This window comes from Hypomesus transpacificus, chromosome 13 (genome assembly GCF_021917145.1).
Source record: "Hypomesus transpacificus isolate Combined female chromosome 13, fHypTra1, whole genome shotgun sequence".
NCBI lineage: Eukaryota > Metazoa > Chordata > Actinopteri > Osmeriformes > Osmeridae > Hypomesus > Hypomesus transpacificus.
The window spans coordinates 7882363-7901975 of NC_061072.1; the positions used below are offsets into that span (position 1 = coordinate 7882363).

The 19613-nt window shown below is 43.1% G+C and overlaps 1 protein-coding gene across 7 annotated transcripts in view; it reads right to left on the minus strand.

Annotated features, from left to right (window-relative positions):
• Nucleotides 1–475: 475 nt before the first annotated feature.
• LOC124475239 (calcium-activated potassium channel subunit alpha-1-like) overlaps nucleotides 476–19613 on the minus strand; it is a 60359-nt gene continuing 41221 nt past the window's right edge. For 2 of the 7 annotated variants that reach the window (XM_047031674.1, XM_047031673.1), the window contains exons 19-30: nucleotides 18794–18826; nucleotides 15478–15574; nucleotides 11554–11677; nucleotides 10913–11137; nucleotides 10477–10669; nucleotides 9646–9759; nucleotides 9290–9382; nucleotides 6985–7115; nucleotides 5961–6155; nucleotides 5480–5598; nucleotides 5151–5372; nucleotides 2766–3020 (exon numbers count right to left, since the gene is read on the minus strand). In XM_047031674.1, the coding sequence (XP_046887630.1) occupies nucleotides 2999–3020; nucleotides 5151–5372; nucleotides 5480–5598; nucleotides 5961–6155; nucleotides 6985–7115; nucleotides 9290–9382; nucleotides 9646–9759; nucleotides 10477–10669; nucleotides 10913–11137; nucleotides 11554–11677; nucleotides 15478–15574; nucleotides 18794–18826 (1568 nt within the window). In that variant the 3' untranslated portion in view covers nucleotides 2766–2998. Of the gene's footprint in view, nucleotides 2717–2765; nucleotides 3021–3848; nucleotides 3878–5150; nucleotides 5373–5479; nucleotides 5599–5960; nucleotides 6156–6984; nucleotides 7116–9289; nucleotides 9383–9645; nucleotides 9760–10476; nucleotides 10670–10912; nucleotides 11138–11553; nucleotides 11678–15477; nucleotides 15575–18793; nucleotides 18827–19613 lie in introns of those variants that run through there. The other 5 variants (XM_047031677.1, XM_047031678.1, XM_047031679.1 and 2 more) reach the window with 4 other exon arrangements.

The following is a 19613-nucleotide window of genomic DNA, read 5'->3' on the forward strand; positions in this document are numbered from 1 at the left end:
GATTGGTCTGTCTACTGTTAGGTGGATCTATGCAATCAACAGCCCCTCCGGTTGCCTCTGTAGAGCCGAGGTGTCAGACAGTAAATATTATTGGCGTGCTGACAGTCCCTCACCGCGCTGCGCTGTGTAAAATCGTTAATAAGCAACATGATGGGGCCCCGCTCCCTTCCCAAGGTGAGAATGTGGAGAGTGTTTTTACCAAGCATTATCCAGAGGGCGCACCGAGGTGTCCCCTGTCAGATGAATTGTCTGGCAATCGCAAAGTGCCTTGCGTCTACCCAGGAGGGGGCTTTATATAGGACAGTCCCTGTGTGTGTCGTATGTTGGGAGGTAAACACATAGCACATTAACGTGCATGGCTGGAGGTTCGAAGCTAAACTGTACACTGATGTAAAGCGGCACTGTTTTGTCATTTGGAATAAAATGACAATCGACCAATAAGCCAGATAAAATTTAAAAAAACACGACAACCTGATATAGAACACAATACATCAGCTTTAATTTGTGAAAATACAAAATGAAATCATGTACAAGTTATTTACAGACCTTTTGTACAAGACAATATACTGTGTTTATCATTGAGTATTGTGTGACATAGTCAGAAATATAAACTTAGCACGGTCATTGTCTCCACAAATCGATGTGCTAAATAATACAAACGAACAAACGTGACTGATCATGACTTCCCTGGCAACTGCTACTTTTCAGAGAAGTACACTCAGGAATAATATTATAAAGCTCTTTAAATTTCTTAAAAATCACGTAAATCAAAACAAGACAGCAAAATATGAATAGACTTGATACATGCTAATTCTAATTGCATCTTTCGAATGATAATTAAGACTTTTGTTCACTCTAAATAAATGCTACAATTCTTATCTTACTCAGAGATTACGGTATGTCTCCCGTAGGCCTACTAAATGATAAGTCTCTTAAAATAGTCATTAGTTTCAAAGTTTGGTGTTCCATGTAATAGAAAATACATTACAGAGTAAACGTAAGCTTCAAGTTACAAGCCTTAAAGAGGCAAACTACGGAAAAGCGTGTAGGGAAGAGATTCTAAACGCGAGAGTAAGACACCAAAGTTAGCCCTGTGATGCTATCCTCCTCGTAAGCCTCTTGTCGCAACGGTGGGTCTTCTGGAGTCCTCCTATGGTCTGAACACTGCCTGGCACATTACTAGCACTGAGGCACGGATTGCTTGGATGTTCCCTGTGCCAGCAAAAATGCCACGCCCTCATAGACGTATCGCTATTGGCTACTCAGCAATGAGTTTCATTGATTGTAGTATTTACCTTGAACATTAACACAATGACAAAAAAAAAAAGTACAGTATGTATGTTGTTTCATGATATGGCTTAAGTTAGTCCTTAGCTTTAAATAACCAGCTGTTTCAACAGGAACAGGAAAACATAAACGTGACTAATTGACAACCGTACTGATAAAAGCCCTTCCTTTAAGGAGCAGGTGACCATACTCAGATCTGGTAGGTCTCTTTGTAGCAAAAGTGTGACATCAATAAGCTTGGAAACTGGCGTTCGTATGGGTTAGCCAAGTTCTCCATTTATGATCGAGCTGTTTCAGGAGTAAACTATTCGACTGTCTATGAGCGTGGCATTAGGATTGGTCATGGAGAACATCCAAGCACCCACGTGCCTCCAAGCCAATCCCGTGTCAGGCAGTGTCCGTTACCAAAGGAGGTCTCTTAGAATGCCCACCTGATGCGATTTGAGGCTTTTCAAATTCTCTTGCGCTAGCTCACCTAGAGAGACATCATATCGCTGTGTCATATATGTCTATGCAAAAATTAAGTTATTTGCTTGATTAGCTAATCTTGCGTTTCACTTGTCCTACTTCGTCTCCTGTAAAACAGCTCTATCATATTTGGGCTATTGAGAGGTCAATTGAATCCCTTCCTTAGTTCAGTTGTCACTTCGAAATCAGAGCACCTATAAACGGGCTGAAGCAGTCTTTGTCATATCAAAGCCTTAAAAAGAGTACTAATGATTGGAAAGAAACTTAAAAACAAAAAATAGAATACAAAAAAAGAATAGATAATAGCATAGAAAGGAAATAAGGCAGAAGCCAATACAATACATTTGACATGATCATTGGCCATCTAAACAATCACAAATGTTGTGAACTGATCTCAAATGGCAAAGCATTGAGTGACAATGTATTCAATAACAGTTTCATTCTTGTAGGACTGTGGTAGACTACACCAATACATCAATATTTTCTAGTAACGTTAATTATGGATCTCAAATACAGACAGATGCTGAATCACTCAACAGTGAGTAGACATCTGGCATTTAATACAGTTGTAAAGTGAAAGCAATGGTCCATTTACAATAAAAACCAGTCATAATATATATATTTATCATTTTTAACCGTGTAGCATTTTGTCTCATTGACATGACCCTCAATCAAAAACACAACCTGAAGCCCAGTGCAAAGCAAAAACTGAGTGAGTGACTGCACAATGAATATAATTGTCTGTGTATAAGCACTGTATGATACATCATATATATATATATACATATATCAATATATATATATATATACTGTATATACCTATATATTGTATGAATATCTAGAAAATATATCCAAAAGCATGTTATCGTCAACAACTGTACATATGGACAGGAAAACGCCTGTCGGGTGTAGGGTCCGGGTGTGGGGTCCGGGTGTGGGGTCCAGGGGGTCCGGGTGTGGGGTCCAGGAGTGGGGTCCGGGTGTGGGGTCCGGGTGTGGGGTCCAGGGGGTCCGGGTGTGGGGTCCGGGTGTGGGGTCCGGGTGTGGGGTCCGGGTGTGGGGTCCAGGGGGTCCGGGTGTGGGGTCCAGGATGTCCAGCTGTAGGCTTGGTAGCAGGGCTCAGCATTCATCCTCCACCTCTCTGATGGGTTGGATCAGGTTGCTCATGGATCTGAACTGACTGACTTGGTTGGTGGCGAGAGCACCCTTGTTCTGGCCGGTTCTCTGGGTGGCGCTCTCTTGCTCATCTGTATAACGGCTCTTTTCTGGAAAGAGGCCAACATGATAAAAACAAAGAGAAAGAGGGAGGGAAACGGAATAGTTAGTGGTTTTGGGATTGGCCTTTGTCGGTTGGTGTTAAAAGAGACGTTGCAAAAGATGGAATACAAACATATGAGCGGTTTCTATTCCAGTGTTTCAGCCGTGATGGCCTGACATTAGACCTGTGAGAGACGTGTTATCTGCTATTAGACCAAGACTCAAGGTTCCAGTGTTGCAACTATTCCTTGCACAATACACATCACTTGCCAAGCATTTTTGGTCACGATGGCCATCTTATGAAAAATACCTTGTCACATGCTGCGGTTCTTGTCATGAATAGGCATGCATTCCTTTGTTACATTAATAGTCTACCACGCTATTAAATTGACACAGTGAGTTTTGGAAATTTGGACCCCATTTATTATCCAATTATACTGAGTTTTATTTTGACTGGCTTTAGGCTTTGGCTTGATGCAACCTGCTTTTGTAAAGAGATCCAGACAAACAGTATCGCTGGTGATTCGCTTGACTTGTCCTTTAACGTAAAAAAATTATAGTTAGGAGGGACAATAGGGTCACATCTGGTTTGGAATGGTAAACCGTGTCTGGATACACAATGGGCCAATGAGAGTAACATCAAAGTGGCATCGAACCAATATGTGAGGTCATTTTAAACTAAATCTAAATGCCAGTTCTCATACCCATGCAATAGGACGATGCAAACCATTTGGAGACGCTACTTTGCTTTCATCACGAAAGCAAAAAGTCAACCAGGGGCACATGACTCGTTGATGCATTTGTACATCATGCATATCATTCACTTTCACTTTTACCTTGGCCCATTCTATTCATCCTTGTAGCACTTCAGAAAAAAAAAAAGTAGTTCACCAGATGTAAGTTACCCACATACTGAAGCAGCACAAATGCACATTGTGTTGTTGAAATTCAAATGTAAGGTTAAAAGATAAATAGTTATCAATTTGATTTAAAGCCATTAAAGATTGATATGGATCATGTCAGTGAATACAGAATGTACATACATCCACTGTACTATAAAGCAACCATAGCGTCCATGCTTTTCCTGAAGCAGAAGTTTATCCATGCTACAGTATCAAAGGTTTCTAATTTCTACAGTTTTGAAATTGATCAATAACATGCATGTTGCATATCAATATCGTTGAGAAGCATCAAACTAAAATCCAAGCCATGATGTAACGTAAGAACTGAAGGGATATAAAACAAGCTCAAGGTGTGTCATTTCTTAACTTACTAACCATAACAGGTTAAGGTATTCACTCAGCAACTGTTAAAGATATATTGTATAACATTCATGATTCATGTAATCTCCATTTTTTTTTAATTTGCATTTGACCCATTTCAAAATCTTACATTTTGGTATTCTCAAGATGCTACCTTCTAACATGTTTTACTTTCAAAAATAGACTACACTCCTGACAGAATTATAGATGTACTTGCTGAACGTTGTGATGTTGACAATGTGAATAATCACAAAGGCATAATTTAGTCATTTAGCTCTTATCCAGATAGCATTGAGATTCGAATAACTTCGACCTCAGTCATAGTTTCATAAAGAAAATGTTGTTAAGACAAGTCTTATGTAATTATAGTTACAGTATATATTGAGTTGCCATTTCAGTGCAACAAAGTTCAGTTAAAATCTACAGTAGTTGAAACACATTAAAACTGTCTTCCCACACTTATTTTTTTTTAATAGCAAAACATTGTTCGAAACAGCCTTTCAAACAATAAGCAAGTACATGAGCTAAGTTTAATAATAAAGGAGAGAGTAGAAATTCCAGAGGAATATCTTTAGTGTTTCCACCCTAACGGCCCCTCTCCAGGAGTGTCTGGGTCTTTTAGCTGGACCAAGTGCTTGTTGTAGGATGTTACATGTACCACAGTCAGAATGAAGTCTACGCAAACTAACAAAACACTCCATGACTCAAACTCACAGGAAACATCAGCGCCGTAGAAAGGGTTCACGCACACACACACACACACACACACACAGACACACAAAAACACACTTGGAGACGCAGAGAGCGGAGATGCAGGGTAACTGCAGATGACAGGTAGTGAAGCAGACACAGGGCAGCTGTCAGGGGGGCACATACTTCTGTTTGTCTCGCGAGTCCCTGCTTTTGGCGCGGTTGGAGCGGTTGATGGTGGGGATGGAGTGGACAGAGGAGCTCTTTTTGCTGGAGGAATGAGAGGACTGGGAGGAGTGGGAGAGGCTGGTTCTGGACTGGCCCGCGTTGTGGTCAAACTGCATCAGGCAGAAGATCAGGTCGGAGGGCACCAGCTCAAACGCGTAGGGCGGGTTAGTTATCACATAGCTAGGGAAGAAGAAGAACCAGGTCGAGAACAGTTATATGAAACGATTGACTTGTGATTTGTGTTTTACTTTAGGGACATTAGCTAAATTCAAAAACTGTAGACTCACCGTTTAGTACACTGGCTCTGCTGGTTGAGATGCGCGTCTCTTAATCGGTAGATTCCAAAGCATAACATGTTGTACGTTTTTAATGCTTTGCAAAATAAATCCCCATAACAGCCACCATCCTGGAAAAACAAATAAGACAAATGTTTAAAACAGATTCTTCTTCTTAGAGATACAAACTGTTGAGTATATAAACATTATGTTAATATAATCATTGTTTTACTTGTTTACATTAAACAGTATATTGGTGTCAAACTCATTCTTATATTCAGTATTGCTGTATGTTACAGGACTCAGCACCATCCATCACACAGTAACAGCTGACTGCTGTGAAGCCAGTCCCCCTGCTGGCTACAGTGAACACACACACACACAACACACACACACACACACACACACACACAACACACACACACACACACAACACACACGCTCCCGTGTCAAGCCCACTCTCTACTGCCAGGTGACAAAACCAGTCACTTACCCCCAAGTCTGCAAAGGGCCCGTCGTACAAGGCCAGCTGTGCTACGCGACACCTGTCCCTGTTGGCCAGCGTCTGCGGCGTGCTGTACCCGCCTCGCAGCGCGTTCTCCTCCGCCAGCAGCCCCTCCAGCTCCGGGGTGGCCCCGCCTGTGACCAGCGTCCGGATCAAGGTGAGGATATTATCGTTGAAGTATGTCTGAAAGGATGAAGGGGAGAAGGCGATCCTTAACCAAACACTGTCAACGTCACAATCCAATCCACTCCCTGAGTAGACCACTGAGTTGAGCTGTCTAGCCCTGGCCTGTCTCTTCACATTGTCCTGCAGCACGAGTGAACAGACAGGAGAATCCAATTACTGCAGGTTACTCCTGCTCTCGTCAAACAACCCTACACACACACACGCCAACTCTCGCCCTCCACATATTCATGCAGTTCAGGTGTCTTTGGCAGAGCTGGAACAGACTTGGGGCTGAAAGGCGGGTCGAACCGCGCCGAGCGGGACGATGCCTTCTGTAAATGTCAGTCTCGTTAGTTGCGACGCTCGGGCCAGGTTCTGTGCTTGGCTTTGCCCCGCGCCTTAATAACACCACGGGTCTCAACGCGGCGGTTGCCTCCATTAGCGGGCGAGGGCAAACGTCTGCCCTTCTTCTGCGGCAAGTCTCCTTGCCTGCCCAGCATGGTGACATCTCCTTTGGCTACTGACAGCACTGTGGACTAGGATGATGGATGGGAGCTGTCTATTAGGAAGTATTACCTCTTGTCTGCTCTGACGGGCACTTGAAGGCAGCTTTGTTGTGACCCTCAGTCAAACTAAGAGTAAGACAGATGAAGCCATCATAGCGGGGTGCATGTCCAGAACTTGTCTTCCTGTTTTTTTGGGGACGGGAAAGTACAGGCGCAACAGCACACCTCTCTCATGCCACGCTCACAGGGTTTGGGGCTGTGCCGCATGTGTACATCTGCGTCTTGTGATCGCTGTCTGCGAGGTGGAGCCGTGAAGCGTTGGGTGAAGTCGCAGGTCTTACCGCACTCATCAAGGAGTCCAGCACGCTGACCGCGAACGCAGTCCCACAGGCGAACGGCTGCGTCAGGTACAACTCTGTGTCCGGGTCGTCGTCGTCATCCTGGTCCAAGAACTGAACGTTGGAGTCATTCACTGAGGACAGAACACAGACATGTCATGGTACCTTCACAGGCCTGCACCAGCTGAACATACACGTGCATTTGTGGAACTCAACTTGATCTAGAGCAAGGGGGAGGAAGATGCACTTATGTAAAGAGTTTGAGACATTGTTCACAAACGGTGATTGTAAAGCATCAAGAATTCAATCCAACACACAGAATAATATGTTTGATAGCAGAGAGTGATTGCTTCTAATAGTCAATGATTGTGGATATGGATTGTATTAATACCTTCCGTTGTGCAACTATCCAAATAGTAATCATGTCGAAACGAATTCAATATTGTCATTAGGGGTGGGCGATATGGCCAAAATCTTCTATCACGGTATGAGTAATTTTATATGACGGTTACGGTATATATCACGGTATAGTAATTGTTCTGTAAATTCAATCAAGAAATGGTACAAAATAACCATACCGTACATCATCACACTCAATTATTTATTACAAACAAAAACAACTGCCTCACATGAGACAACACTTGAGTTAAAAACAAAAGTCTCAAACTGTACTGTAGCTACAATATCCAATTTATAGATTAAAGACTTTCTGGACTGCGTGAGCTTTCTAGCTATCCGTCTACCTGGACACAATAATTTGCGTTCGGGGGTTAATAAAGTACCTATTTATCTTATCGACTTTGGAAACTTTTTCATATGGCTTCAAATTTTACAATTAGGAGGCTAACAAGTAACACAACAGGAAGTAGCATTGCTACCAGTGTTATGCTAGGTTGCTATGTAACGGAAGCTAGCTAGCTTTTTTAATGAATGCGCATTATGTAATTGTAGCCTACTTATCATTTTGATAATAGGCTAATATAGCTAGTATAGACACTTAGAGCATGGGTTGCCTTCATTATAAGGCTTATATTAGGCTTTTAATTTGTTTGCGGCTCCAGACAGAAATGTTTTTTGTTTTTTTGGTCCAATATGGCTCTTTCAACATTTTGGGTTGCCGACCCCTGTCCTAGATCAAGAATAATAGCAACGCTACCAGTGTAACAATAATTTCACAGCGCGAGACATAAAACAACAAATCGAATTGGTTACCTGCAGAATGGGACATCAAATATAGGCCTATAAGTAATTAGCATCGGCATGAATGTGGTCCGCTTAGACAAAATACACTCCACATCAAAAATTCCGTCAGACCAACGCAAATGTGCTTTAGCTAGGTCAAACGAAAATAGCAAATCAAAAAGAAGTTAAACTACAATTCTAAATATCGCAAGAATGCAATTTATATGATGGCTTATATACAATACAACAACCAGACATTTAATTGACACGTGTAATACAAAAATATAGTATAAAGTATACCGCGGTTGAAACGGTATAGACAAATCTCTCCCGGTAGACACATTTCTACCGTCGCACGGTATATACCATCATACCGCCCAGTCCTAATTGTCATGTTTCTGTTAGTTTGTGTGTAGCTAGTCTTTCTAACAGTCCATATCCACTCTAAGCTTCAGATGACACCATGCATATTCAAAGCCTCAAGTTTTGATTGAAGACGTCCTCTGAAATGCGTAGCTTAGCAACTTCATTGCATCACTGTACATTCTGTAAATGTAGGGGGGGTTTCTAATTTGATTTCCAATTGCTTTGGTTTTGCAGAATAAAATATATGTATCATGTTGTATCAATCTTTTGGGGGAAATATATCTTTCAGCACAAAAAACTGTAGCTTGGAGACAGTATTGATGTTGAGTTTTGTTTCAGAAGTGCTACTTCTATCATTACATTCACAAAATGTCAGTCATATTGACAAGAGCCAGATGAAAGGGAGCATTGAGCCAGAGAATCTATGAAGAAGATGCTGTGGAAACAGCCACAAGGGCTTCTGGTGGTGGGTGGGGGAGGAATCGGGTGGGGAGGGTGGGGGGATCAAAGACCTTGCAATTCTCAGAGAGAGAATGGCAAGGGAAAGGGGGGGGAGGAGGAGGGGGGGAGAACAGACTTCAGATAAGGCCAGAAACAAGACAGTCAATTTCAACCAGAACTACGAGTAAAATGGGCTCAAAGTGATGCCATGGGAACAGACCGCGGTCCTTCTGCGCAACCAATGAAATCAAAGGGAAGCTTGATGGTGGAGAGGCAGCATTCACAGCAGTGCAGTAAAGCACATGTAGGCTCTGCTTACCCAGCTCAGTTATCATTTGTAAGTTGTTCCCACTGCTTTTATCCTGACTGAATGAAATCACAGGCAGTACTTTGCCCGGTTTGGCTAACGGTGCTGTGCGTCAAGGGAGTAGGGTGGGGGAGGGTGGGAGGGAGGGAGGGGGGAGAAAGTTACTGAGGCATGTTATGAAGGTTCAAAATGTGAGAGACCATTATTTCGATAAAAAGGAACTATCTGTTGATCAACAGCGGTATTGTTATCACGATCTAGACATGTACTATAGGTTAATGAGACGTGCACAGCTATCGAAGGATGAAGGTGCATCTACACTGACGTGTCACCAGGGGGCCGGTGTGGCAGACGTGAGGCAGACATACCCAGCTCAGTGATGATGGGGATGTTGGCTCCTGTAGTGATGGAGCTCTGCCGTGCCAGCCCGTGCACTGGGCTGCTGTCTGGGGACGTCCGGTCCATTCCAGGAGGAGTGAAACCTGCACGGAGACAAACATCCACATCCTCTGACCCCACCTGGCACATTCACTTCAGCCTGGGTGACCTGTGGACAGGTGTGGGTCCCTGTTCTCTAAAAAGGCCATACACCCGACTGAACAGGATACACACACATCAAACGCAGTGTGTTTGAATACGATTCAATTGAAGTGCTTCTAATATTTCTTGCTTAAAGTAAACACATTAAATCAGTGATGCTGTGTACATTATATATGGCCTGTGTTGACATCCGTAATTTCCTGTTGACTAAGGCTAATGCTAGGTCATACAGGCATTAGAAGAAACAAAAAAAACCTTGGGTCAAAGGGTTACTGAAAATATACTCAGTTATTATCCGTAATCTAACTTAATGCGGCTTCCCTTTGTTTTCCATGAATTATTTAAAATAATATTAATAAATTACCATCTAGAAATATTGTAAACACAAATTTGTAAGTGGATTGTTTCTGCTCTTCTACTTTATTCTATGGATGCGTGACAGATCAAGGCCTCGTGCCAACACCACAAGCCTCCTACCCTCATCACGCTGGGGCAGGAAGCCTGTCCTTGTCACTGCCAACCTGAAGAAGAAGCACTGGGCTTCACTGTCACACACGATGACACCAGGTTGGTCATACGCCCTCCACTGAGGGAGATTCTCTCTGCCAGGCCTCGTCCCCTCCAGGCACTGCAGTGAACTCTGATAGGGCACTCCTTACCTTGGGAATTAGCCTGCAAGACCCCGATGCTGTCGTCAAAATGCATAGACTTGATGTTGAGCGACGCCAAGATGCATTCTTTGTCCTGCAGTGACGCATCGTCGATGTTGTTCTGATTGGCTGACAGGATGACACACATGTCGCAGAGGTTGATGTTGACAGCCCTCAGATCTGCCCGGCTTAACGGTGTGCCCTTTGAGGAGGAAGTGAACGGCAAAGTGAACAAGCGAAACGTCACTCTAACCTGCACGATACACAACGGAGAGAGGCCGACAATGGAAAGAATACTCGAGGAAAGGTGAGCTGGCATTCTGATTACAACAGCAAGCGCAAGTCTTTTATTACTTGACGTTGTCATGCAACAACGCAGGAGGGAAAATTCCTACTACTATTCCGACTACTACTTGGCAACAAACCTGATTGGGATTGTACTCACGGGTAAGATGGAGATCTTGGGGAAGTTGTGGAGGGTCTCCCACTCCCTCTTCAGGTACTCCAGGGAGCCCACGAACACGATGGGCTTCAGCTCGTGGTAGTGGAAGTTGCTGGCTCGGAGCGGCATCACCAGGTTCCGGAGGCCCACCAACGCAGACTTCACGTCCCCAAAGATGCAGACGACCACGTGGCCACTGAGCACAGTCATGGCTGCCTCGCTGCGGGTCTGCGGAGGGGAGGCACAGACAGGGAAGTCAAGTACCCTACTATATGTTAAAGAGGGAAAATATGTATAAATAAAGTATAAATAATATATGTACTTTATTCTATTCTAATGCTGTTATTGTGTTTTGAATAAAGTATTTTGAAAGAACAAACTGCTGATGTATATCACTGTCTCTTTCTGCAACAGCCTACATAAATCAAAGATCTGCAATCTGGCATATTGTGTGTGTACTTCTATAAGATATTCTTTTTCCCTATAAACAGGCCTTCAGTCATAGCAAATGGCATGTCTGACACCTCATTATGAAGTGTTTAACTGCCCTGTCGACGTTTGATGGTGCTTCGTGACATAATGCATCCGTCAGAGAGAGAGAGAGACGGTGTCAGGGACAGGTGCCACGAGGGAGAAGCACCCACCAACATGACCTTCTCCATGTCTTTGGACGGGCACCAATGAAACATCCCGGTGGAGTCGTATTTCTTCACGTTCCCGTCCATGCTCTCAATCTGCTCGCTCCCCGGGATGAGTAAAGGGTCATGCCTAATCAAACAAAAGGATGGGTGGGGTGGGGGGTGAGGTGAGGTGGGGGGTGAGGTGAAGGGAGACCTTGAGTGATGTCATGTCCCTTTAAACTAAATGAACTGCGGCATAATATTTGAACGTCAAGGTTAGGAGATGATTGCCCCACATAGCATAATGTAGACATGTAAATGACACTGTGGGTGAGACGTGTTTATCTATAAGGATATTCCATCTGATCTGGGTATAGTGCGGTGTCTCATGCATCTACCCCGAGACATGAAGGTTTGTTTGTTTATATCCATGGCTTGCTGAGAGCCAGAACCAGCCTAGCTTTTGGCCATAGTTAAAGTTTGTGTTTGCACCCTTTTTCAAGGGTGCTAAGTGTTCCTGCACTCAACTTAACACGTTACCCCATTGGGGGTTTTCTCGAAACCGCCCATGAAATGCCATTTTACATTTTAGAATACACTCATCAATACGACATTAAAGAAAAAAAAAGCGTGGGGGTCCACAAACAAAATGGCTTTTCCTCCAGAAGCTGCATCTTTTTTCCCCTCTCTCTCAGTGCTTATTCCTGTCAGAGGCCATCTGCAGAAATGCCAACAAAAATGCTTAGTCATCAAAGTGAGTGACATGAACAGTGGCAGCGACGCAGAAGGAGATGGCAGCGACACACTGCCTTGACTGGCATGAGCACCGAGAAGCAATTACGTCCCCTTACGGCACACCGCTTCTGACGCTCCGCTCGCTACGGTAAAAGCTCTAACAGGCCGCACTTTAAATATTTTAACAATTTGCCCAATCATATTTTGCTTTCCAAACTGAAGGCCATTAAAGATTTATCAGAGTGTCAGGGCCACACAAGCTAATGTCACTGTAAGGCTGTAGGAGGATGTGATCCTAGCCAACACTGACCACCTCATGCTGCTCTCTCCACTAAACTAAACCTCTGGTGTTGCCATGCTTACGGTGATGCAGAGCCAGAAACCATCTGTGAAACCTTCGAACTTTTCAAATATAATTGTAATCATCAATTGCAATTTTGGGGGTTTGAAAATGTTAATAGTGGAAAGCTATGGATAAGAAAACATCACACACTGTAGCATTTTCAAACACTATATTCAATAGTAGATTAATACATTAATTGAAAATAATCACTATTCCATTCTGTTAATCGGATCAAGAAGACACCAAATGATTACCTTCTGAAACTACATTAGCTTGCAATATCATCTAAGGACAAAATCCTTTGAAATTTAGAGAGGAAGCTTACGTTTTCCTCCACAGACATCTTAATAGTTCATATATTTGATCCAGAGAAACATTTCTTTGATCCACATTTTAGAAGAATGCCATCTTAACATTTTAAGTATGCATGAATGTGGACTGAAGCGACCATCCCCAGGCTGTTTGAGACAGGAGCCCTAAATGTCTGCCTTTGGGCTCCTACCCTGGGGCTAGATCATGATGTGCTCTCAGAAAAGTTGTTTGATAAGGCAGATGTCTTCCTTAAAATGATTTCTCCTTCTCAAGATCAAATCTGTCAAGTAAGTTTAAATTCAATACGACCTGGAAATCTACCGCAAGTCCTTAAACGTGAGATAGAAGCTGTTTTTAACGGGATAGGAGACCTGTATCAAAGCTCAAGTACAGCACCACTGTTGTGCAGAAATGAACATGTTAACGCTGTATCCTAAAAAGCATAACATTTAAGTGTATGCACTATTGGAGTTTTTCAGTGCATTTAGAGTCCCATCAGCCAACAGTATGCCAACGTGAATCTGTGTTTTGTCGAATACAGCCGCACATATTTTCAATGAGATAAGAAACAGGTGCTAATAAGATTGAAAAACAGTAAGTGTTTCTGCACCCGGGCCTTCATATTTGACTCGAAGCCGAATGTTTCACCACTCACTCTGCGGAGCGCTGTCACTTCAATCTCCCCTGGACGAGTTGACTGGTGAGCCAGAGCACAGCCAAGATAGCTATCTCTCACACACTGTCAGCTGTGACGGCCCGTCACTACCCCACACTGCCGACTGCCTTAGCTGCACTCTAACCAACATGACGTGTGTGTCACCGCGCAGATGGATCGGAGCAAATGCATTGTGACTCTCCACAATTAGATGTGTCTCATGACCCATCAAGAGGTCTAAGGAAATGGTGTTAATTTCATCGGAGGGATCGCTGAAAGAGGTGAGATGTGACTTGTTACTTTAGCAACGCATCACTTTGGGTAAAGCAGGAGATGGTTGCGTTTCCACAGCTGATTTCCTTCATCACCAGTGTACTGAAGTTCCTTATTTACAGCATATCGAGGAGATAAAATCATGAATGTCATCTTAGATCTGTGATCAAGTGTCATTTGTTGACACTCAAGGTAACTTGCAATATTTCTCAAGCTCGACATGTGGAGTTGGTGTTAAATTCTGATTCAATTCCTACATATTGGTAAATGTATCATGTATTTTTTAAAGAAAAGTGACAACTGTAGTCTGAAAAGATTCTCTACAGGAAGGTTGGCGTTTGTTCTCAGTAGCTTAGTGGCTCCAGCGCTCCCTTGACAAACACTGCTCTTCCAGGGATCTGAGAACGCTCCTTTCTTCTCAAACAAGCCACGGGAGAAGATGAGGCCTTTTAAATTCCTCCCCCATCATGCAGACTGACATAGGCATGCTTTACAAAAACCCACGGCCAATCTGTTGATCATTACTTATTTACAAAGGCCTTGAGGCCCGAGGTCATGTTAAAAAACACATTTGACATAGTATATTCTACAACTTGATGTTTTTTTCAATGCACTTAGAAATAAAGTATCCCTTCGGCTTCTTCCAAACAGCCACCTTTCACTGTGGAATCAGTGCAGCATTAAGGGTCCTAGTTTCACAAATAGGTTTTCCTCCTCAATACTGTCCTTGCATACATTCCCATGTCGGGTTTTGTTTTGTTTTGTACAGCTAACCACCCAAGGAACCCCTTAAAGCAGTACCACTTTGATACTACTTCAAACCACAGTCAATGAGATTGTAAACTGTGTATTTTTCAGCTTCTGCCAACTAGATTTGGTCTACATTATTTCTGGGAACCACAAAACATTGGACAACATTAAGTGTAAACTGACAACATTTCAAAGCCATGCCTTTATGGTGATCTAATGCAAAAATGATTTATCACTTTGACCTGGTTCTTTAAAAGTATTACTTGCTTATTATTAATAATACCTATTTTTCCTCCTTTAATGGTATCTTGCTAAATAGCTTTGCCATCATGAGTCAACATCAATTAACCCTCCTCTAATTCAATGAGACAGGATAAAAGCAAGGTAACATTTGATTTTAGTTCTGATTGTGATGGTGCATATCATCCATGGCCTTATGTACCTAGAAATAGAACTCAAAGGGATTTCGACAATAGAGGAAATAGCCTTGGGCTATCTCCAAGCAAGAGGCTCTCTGATTGGTTGGTGTCGTCATTAGTGCCAAGGCTGTTTAACAAGCGCAGTTTTGTGGATGGGGCTGGGGGAACGCCAGTGGAAACCAGAGCACTTTCACCACAGCCTACTGTCCTCCCTTTCCCCAAAGAAACACACAGCTTCTGTCACATACGGTCGCCAAGACAACAAAGGAAACGCTTCAGCGTTGTGTGGGTCCCCACCCACTGACACCCTCTCTTCCTACACGCACACACACACATACACACAGGGCAGCATCCTACAACAAACACATACATCCTACACAGGGCAGCATCCTACGCACACACACACACATACACACAGGGCCGCATTCTACATCGCACACATCCTCCGCAGGGTGTCCTACCTCATCATTTTGGGCGAGGAGTTGGGGGAGTTCCTCATGCCTCCGTTGCGTTGTTGTTTCTTATGAGGCGACAGAGGCGACTGCTGGTCCTCTTCCACTGAAAGAACAGCCAAGCAGCGTCAGAACAGGAAGGGGCCGAGAACCAACATCTCATCAAATGAAATTTAAATGAAGACTTAATGTAGCGAGTACAGAAAAGCCACACAGAACAGACGGGTGCAGAATCAGAGGAGATAGAGAGACAAGGACTCAAGAGGGTGAGAAGGTCAATAGGACGTGTGAAATGCATGGCAAAGGGCGGTCTGACATCATCTGCAGGCTATACGAGACAGTGAAACTTCCTCTGAATGCATTTGCGCACTGCATCTTAAGGATGCAACATGCTGTGCAGCCTGTTAGCGACATGCTGTCGAGAATACACACGGTGGACTAGTATAGTCGCGTTTAGGCAGGAGGCCAAACATATCCGATTGTTAGAAATGTAAGATCCTTGTTTAAATCACTCCAATCACGTTCGAATGTTACATCCACACAGAACAATTCACGAGTGTCTTTAACGAGCACCGATTGGCTCATTACTGTACGTCATGCCATGTTACTCTGCTGACCATGTACGTCATTCTCAAATTTCGTTGTATGACGAAATCTATAAATATGCAGTGAAATTGTAAATATGGCTCCTTTTCTGCTGATATGTGAATGTAGCCCGGATAGCCGGTCTTTCCTCATCGCAGGACTGGCACCCTTGGCTATAATTACGCTGGTCCCAGTCCCAGTGTGATTTATGTGTGGCCCTGCTGCCCCTCAGTCATGGTCTTTACTACCACCTCAAACTACATAAAGCTCATCACCGTGAAAAATGCTACCCTTAGGAAGAATGAATCTGCCAAATAACAATAATAATTAGATTATCTGATCCCATAATTATGATCATTAAAACACTTATATCAGGTGGTATTAGTTATCAAAAGGTCTTTGCCAGTTACCAAAAACTGAATAAATTAACAAACAAGATGATAAAAGGTCTGCAGAATTCACCTTTTGCTCCACAATAAGCTTGTCACTATCCCTGTTGTTTTACCTCGGAACACTTACTAACCCGTGTACCTAAGTGCCTTTTAAATCGTGGTTCAGGCTGTCAACGTGCCTTTTCACCTGGAGATTCTTACAAAAGAGCAGAAAAAGCTTCTATTAAAATTAATAACCTCACAAAGATCCCTCTCCACTGGAGACGGTGAGTTGAACAATTTCAACTCCTCTAGCGTTGCCTAGTGTGACACCATAATGGAACCTGGTGAACAGGCTTTCAGAGAGACACGCTCCCACATACTGGCCCCTCCACATCCTCCTCATCCTGCTCAATATTTAATGTCTTACAGCTGACAGCTGCACACACCGGGTCATTAGTAAGGAATGCTACACATGCTAACTCCAGCCTCACAAACCCATGCGTTGTGCTGTTGGGGCAGGCCTGTCACGCGTCAAAGCAGGGCTACGGGCTTACAGTGCCTGTGATTAAGCACGGCGTTACTGGAGTGGTATCTGTATTTCACGGGCAGGCTGCTGGCCCGCTGGAGCCGGCTGGCCTCCTGTGCTCTCCCTGGAGCCCTGGTCACCTGGCCCGGCTCCCTGGGGTTCACCAGGCTGAGCCGCAGCTCTGATGCCTGGGCGGGGGGCAGCAGGCTTCCCTTGCGGTTGTTCACTAACGGGACCGGCCTGGTCGCTACTCTTCTGGGGGGTGGCTTAGGGGCCTCACTGGGAGCATTGTGATTCAATATTATGGACTGGGTTTGATACGTCGGCCTTTTGATAAGAGGGTCGTCCCTTACCGCTGAGTGAAGAAGAATCACAATCAGAAAAGGTGACGTTTTAAGCTTGAACGTTAGTTTCTGGAAATGGCAATGGCAATTATTCTACTTTGTTGTTTATTAAGAGCTTTAATTCATACTGACCCCGTTACATGAATAAAATATCTGGTGTCAATTGTCATTATTTTAAGTACAGTATGATCAAATGTTCATGGGATAATTCTTTCTGGCACAAGAATACTAATAGCTAAATAATTAAGAGCCTCATTTCTATTAAACACCACTTAACCACTTGGCACACACTCTTAAAACTAAATGATATGACATTTAATTTGATATTCATAATAAACATTAATTAATAAACATGCTTTCAGGTGTTGCCACAATTGTTCTACTGTAAAAGAACAAGAGGACGATGAAGCAAAGGACTGACTAATGCCTGAAGGGAGGGGCAACTGAACAACCTTTAACAACTTCAGTTAGCCTTCTCTTTTAAATCAAATCAAAACTTTATTTATATAGTGTATTTCATACTAGAAGACAACACAATGCGCTTTTTCAAAATAGTTTAAAAATAAAACCTCCCTTCTAGTTAATTGATTTAGCTTAATCTTAAGACCTAAGTATCCAAAAACAAAGACATTTGAATTTAAGTTAAAAAAAAAAATCAGGAGAATATAAATGAAAAAAATCTTTGCACCTCAAAGGACTATCTGGAAGCTAAAGCTAGCTCATAGAGATGATCATTTAAAGCGTCAGCTGCCTAGTAGATTACTGCCCCTGCTCCACCACCCTGATGTCATCTGTCCCATGTCAAACACGCACAGTGTTCGTCACGCGGAATGCACACTGACAGTTTTGCTGGCTATCACTGATCTGGGATGTGTATTGTATACATCAGTACTGAACACAAATCAGCTGTGAGTGTGAATCGGGAAAATATTGTGTATTAATATGTGTATAAAGACAATACAACATTGTCTGTGTCAGCTCTTTCCGAATGTTTTTTTTTTCCAGCTATACTGTATGCTATCATCTTCCTATTAATGATGTCTTGTTAATTGATCAAGATGCTGTCCGGTGAGGGACTGATCTAAGGACTACAATGCTTTACTTCACTATGATAAATGACTATTTTGACAACCAGAGACACCCTGAAGCAGTAGCACCATCTACTGTTCACATTGCAACTGATACCCAGTATTCTACAGACCGCGGTGCTAACATCATTTAATCTACTGCAATCTCTTCCGGTTCTTATGATACCAATAATCACCAGTGGAATGTTTACAGATTAAGATTGTTGTAAAACACACAGGTGCACTTTACAACACTCCTTGTCCATGTTTTAGAGACACATCGTTCTCAATGTCAGTGATTCAGAGATCAGAGGGTAAACAGAACCATGATGGGCAAACAGGAAAATATGGAGGATTAGAAACAGTAAGAAAGATGAAGATGCACAGGGGAGGGTTTGAGAAACCAAAAGAATGGAAATCAAAACTTACTTGATTTGATATATCCGTTATAGCTATTTTTAGCTGAGGAAAATGCAAAGACAATGACAGGTTACAGGGAAGAACAGGTTGCAATGGGAGCAAATGATATTGCATGATCGTAGGTAACTGAAGGTTTGAAATGATGATAATGTTTCTGGTGTTTGGGAGCTGCTACTCTTGAAGGCACTTGAAGCTCAGTGCCTTGAAGACCATGGTTACAGTACCTCGAAGACCATGGTTACAGCAATGAACAAAAGATATGGAAAATTAACAGGAGGATGGCAGTAGGCTGAAATGAATAATCATAAAGTTATTGGACACAGCCACCAGCTATTTTAGTATAATGATTATTCTAAATGACACAGACAAGTCCTCAATCAAAATGGTTTAAACCAGGTAAGTAAACCAACAGGATTAGGGACGATTTTATTTAAAAACCCCAAGTGAGATTTTACATAGAGGTCATTGTCTATCTAAGAAGAGTTTCCTTCCTACTGATAACAGACAGGATGTTTCTCGTTCCCCGGGTCAGCCAGAGAGAAATGTGGACGCTGCCTGGAATTTTCAGTGCGTCAGCTTCCACATGTTCATTAGTACCTTGTTTCAACCCCCATTTCCACAATAAAGGTCATGTTTGGAGCTTAGGGCAGGACAGTGACAGCAATGTTCAAACTGGGACCTCGCTGGTCCTGGCATCTGTCGCCTGCGATCGGTGGGCGCGAGCAGAGTCGCAGGACTAACAGCCTAGCATCTGTCCCACTACGAGAGAGGCTGGGAGAGGGGGGGAGAGGGGGCCCTAGGCTGCCTGGTGGTTAAGAACTGTCACGCC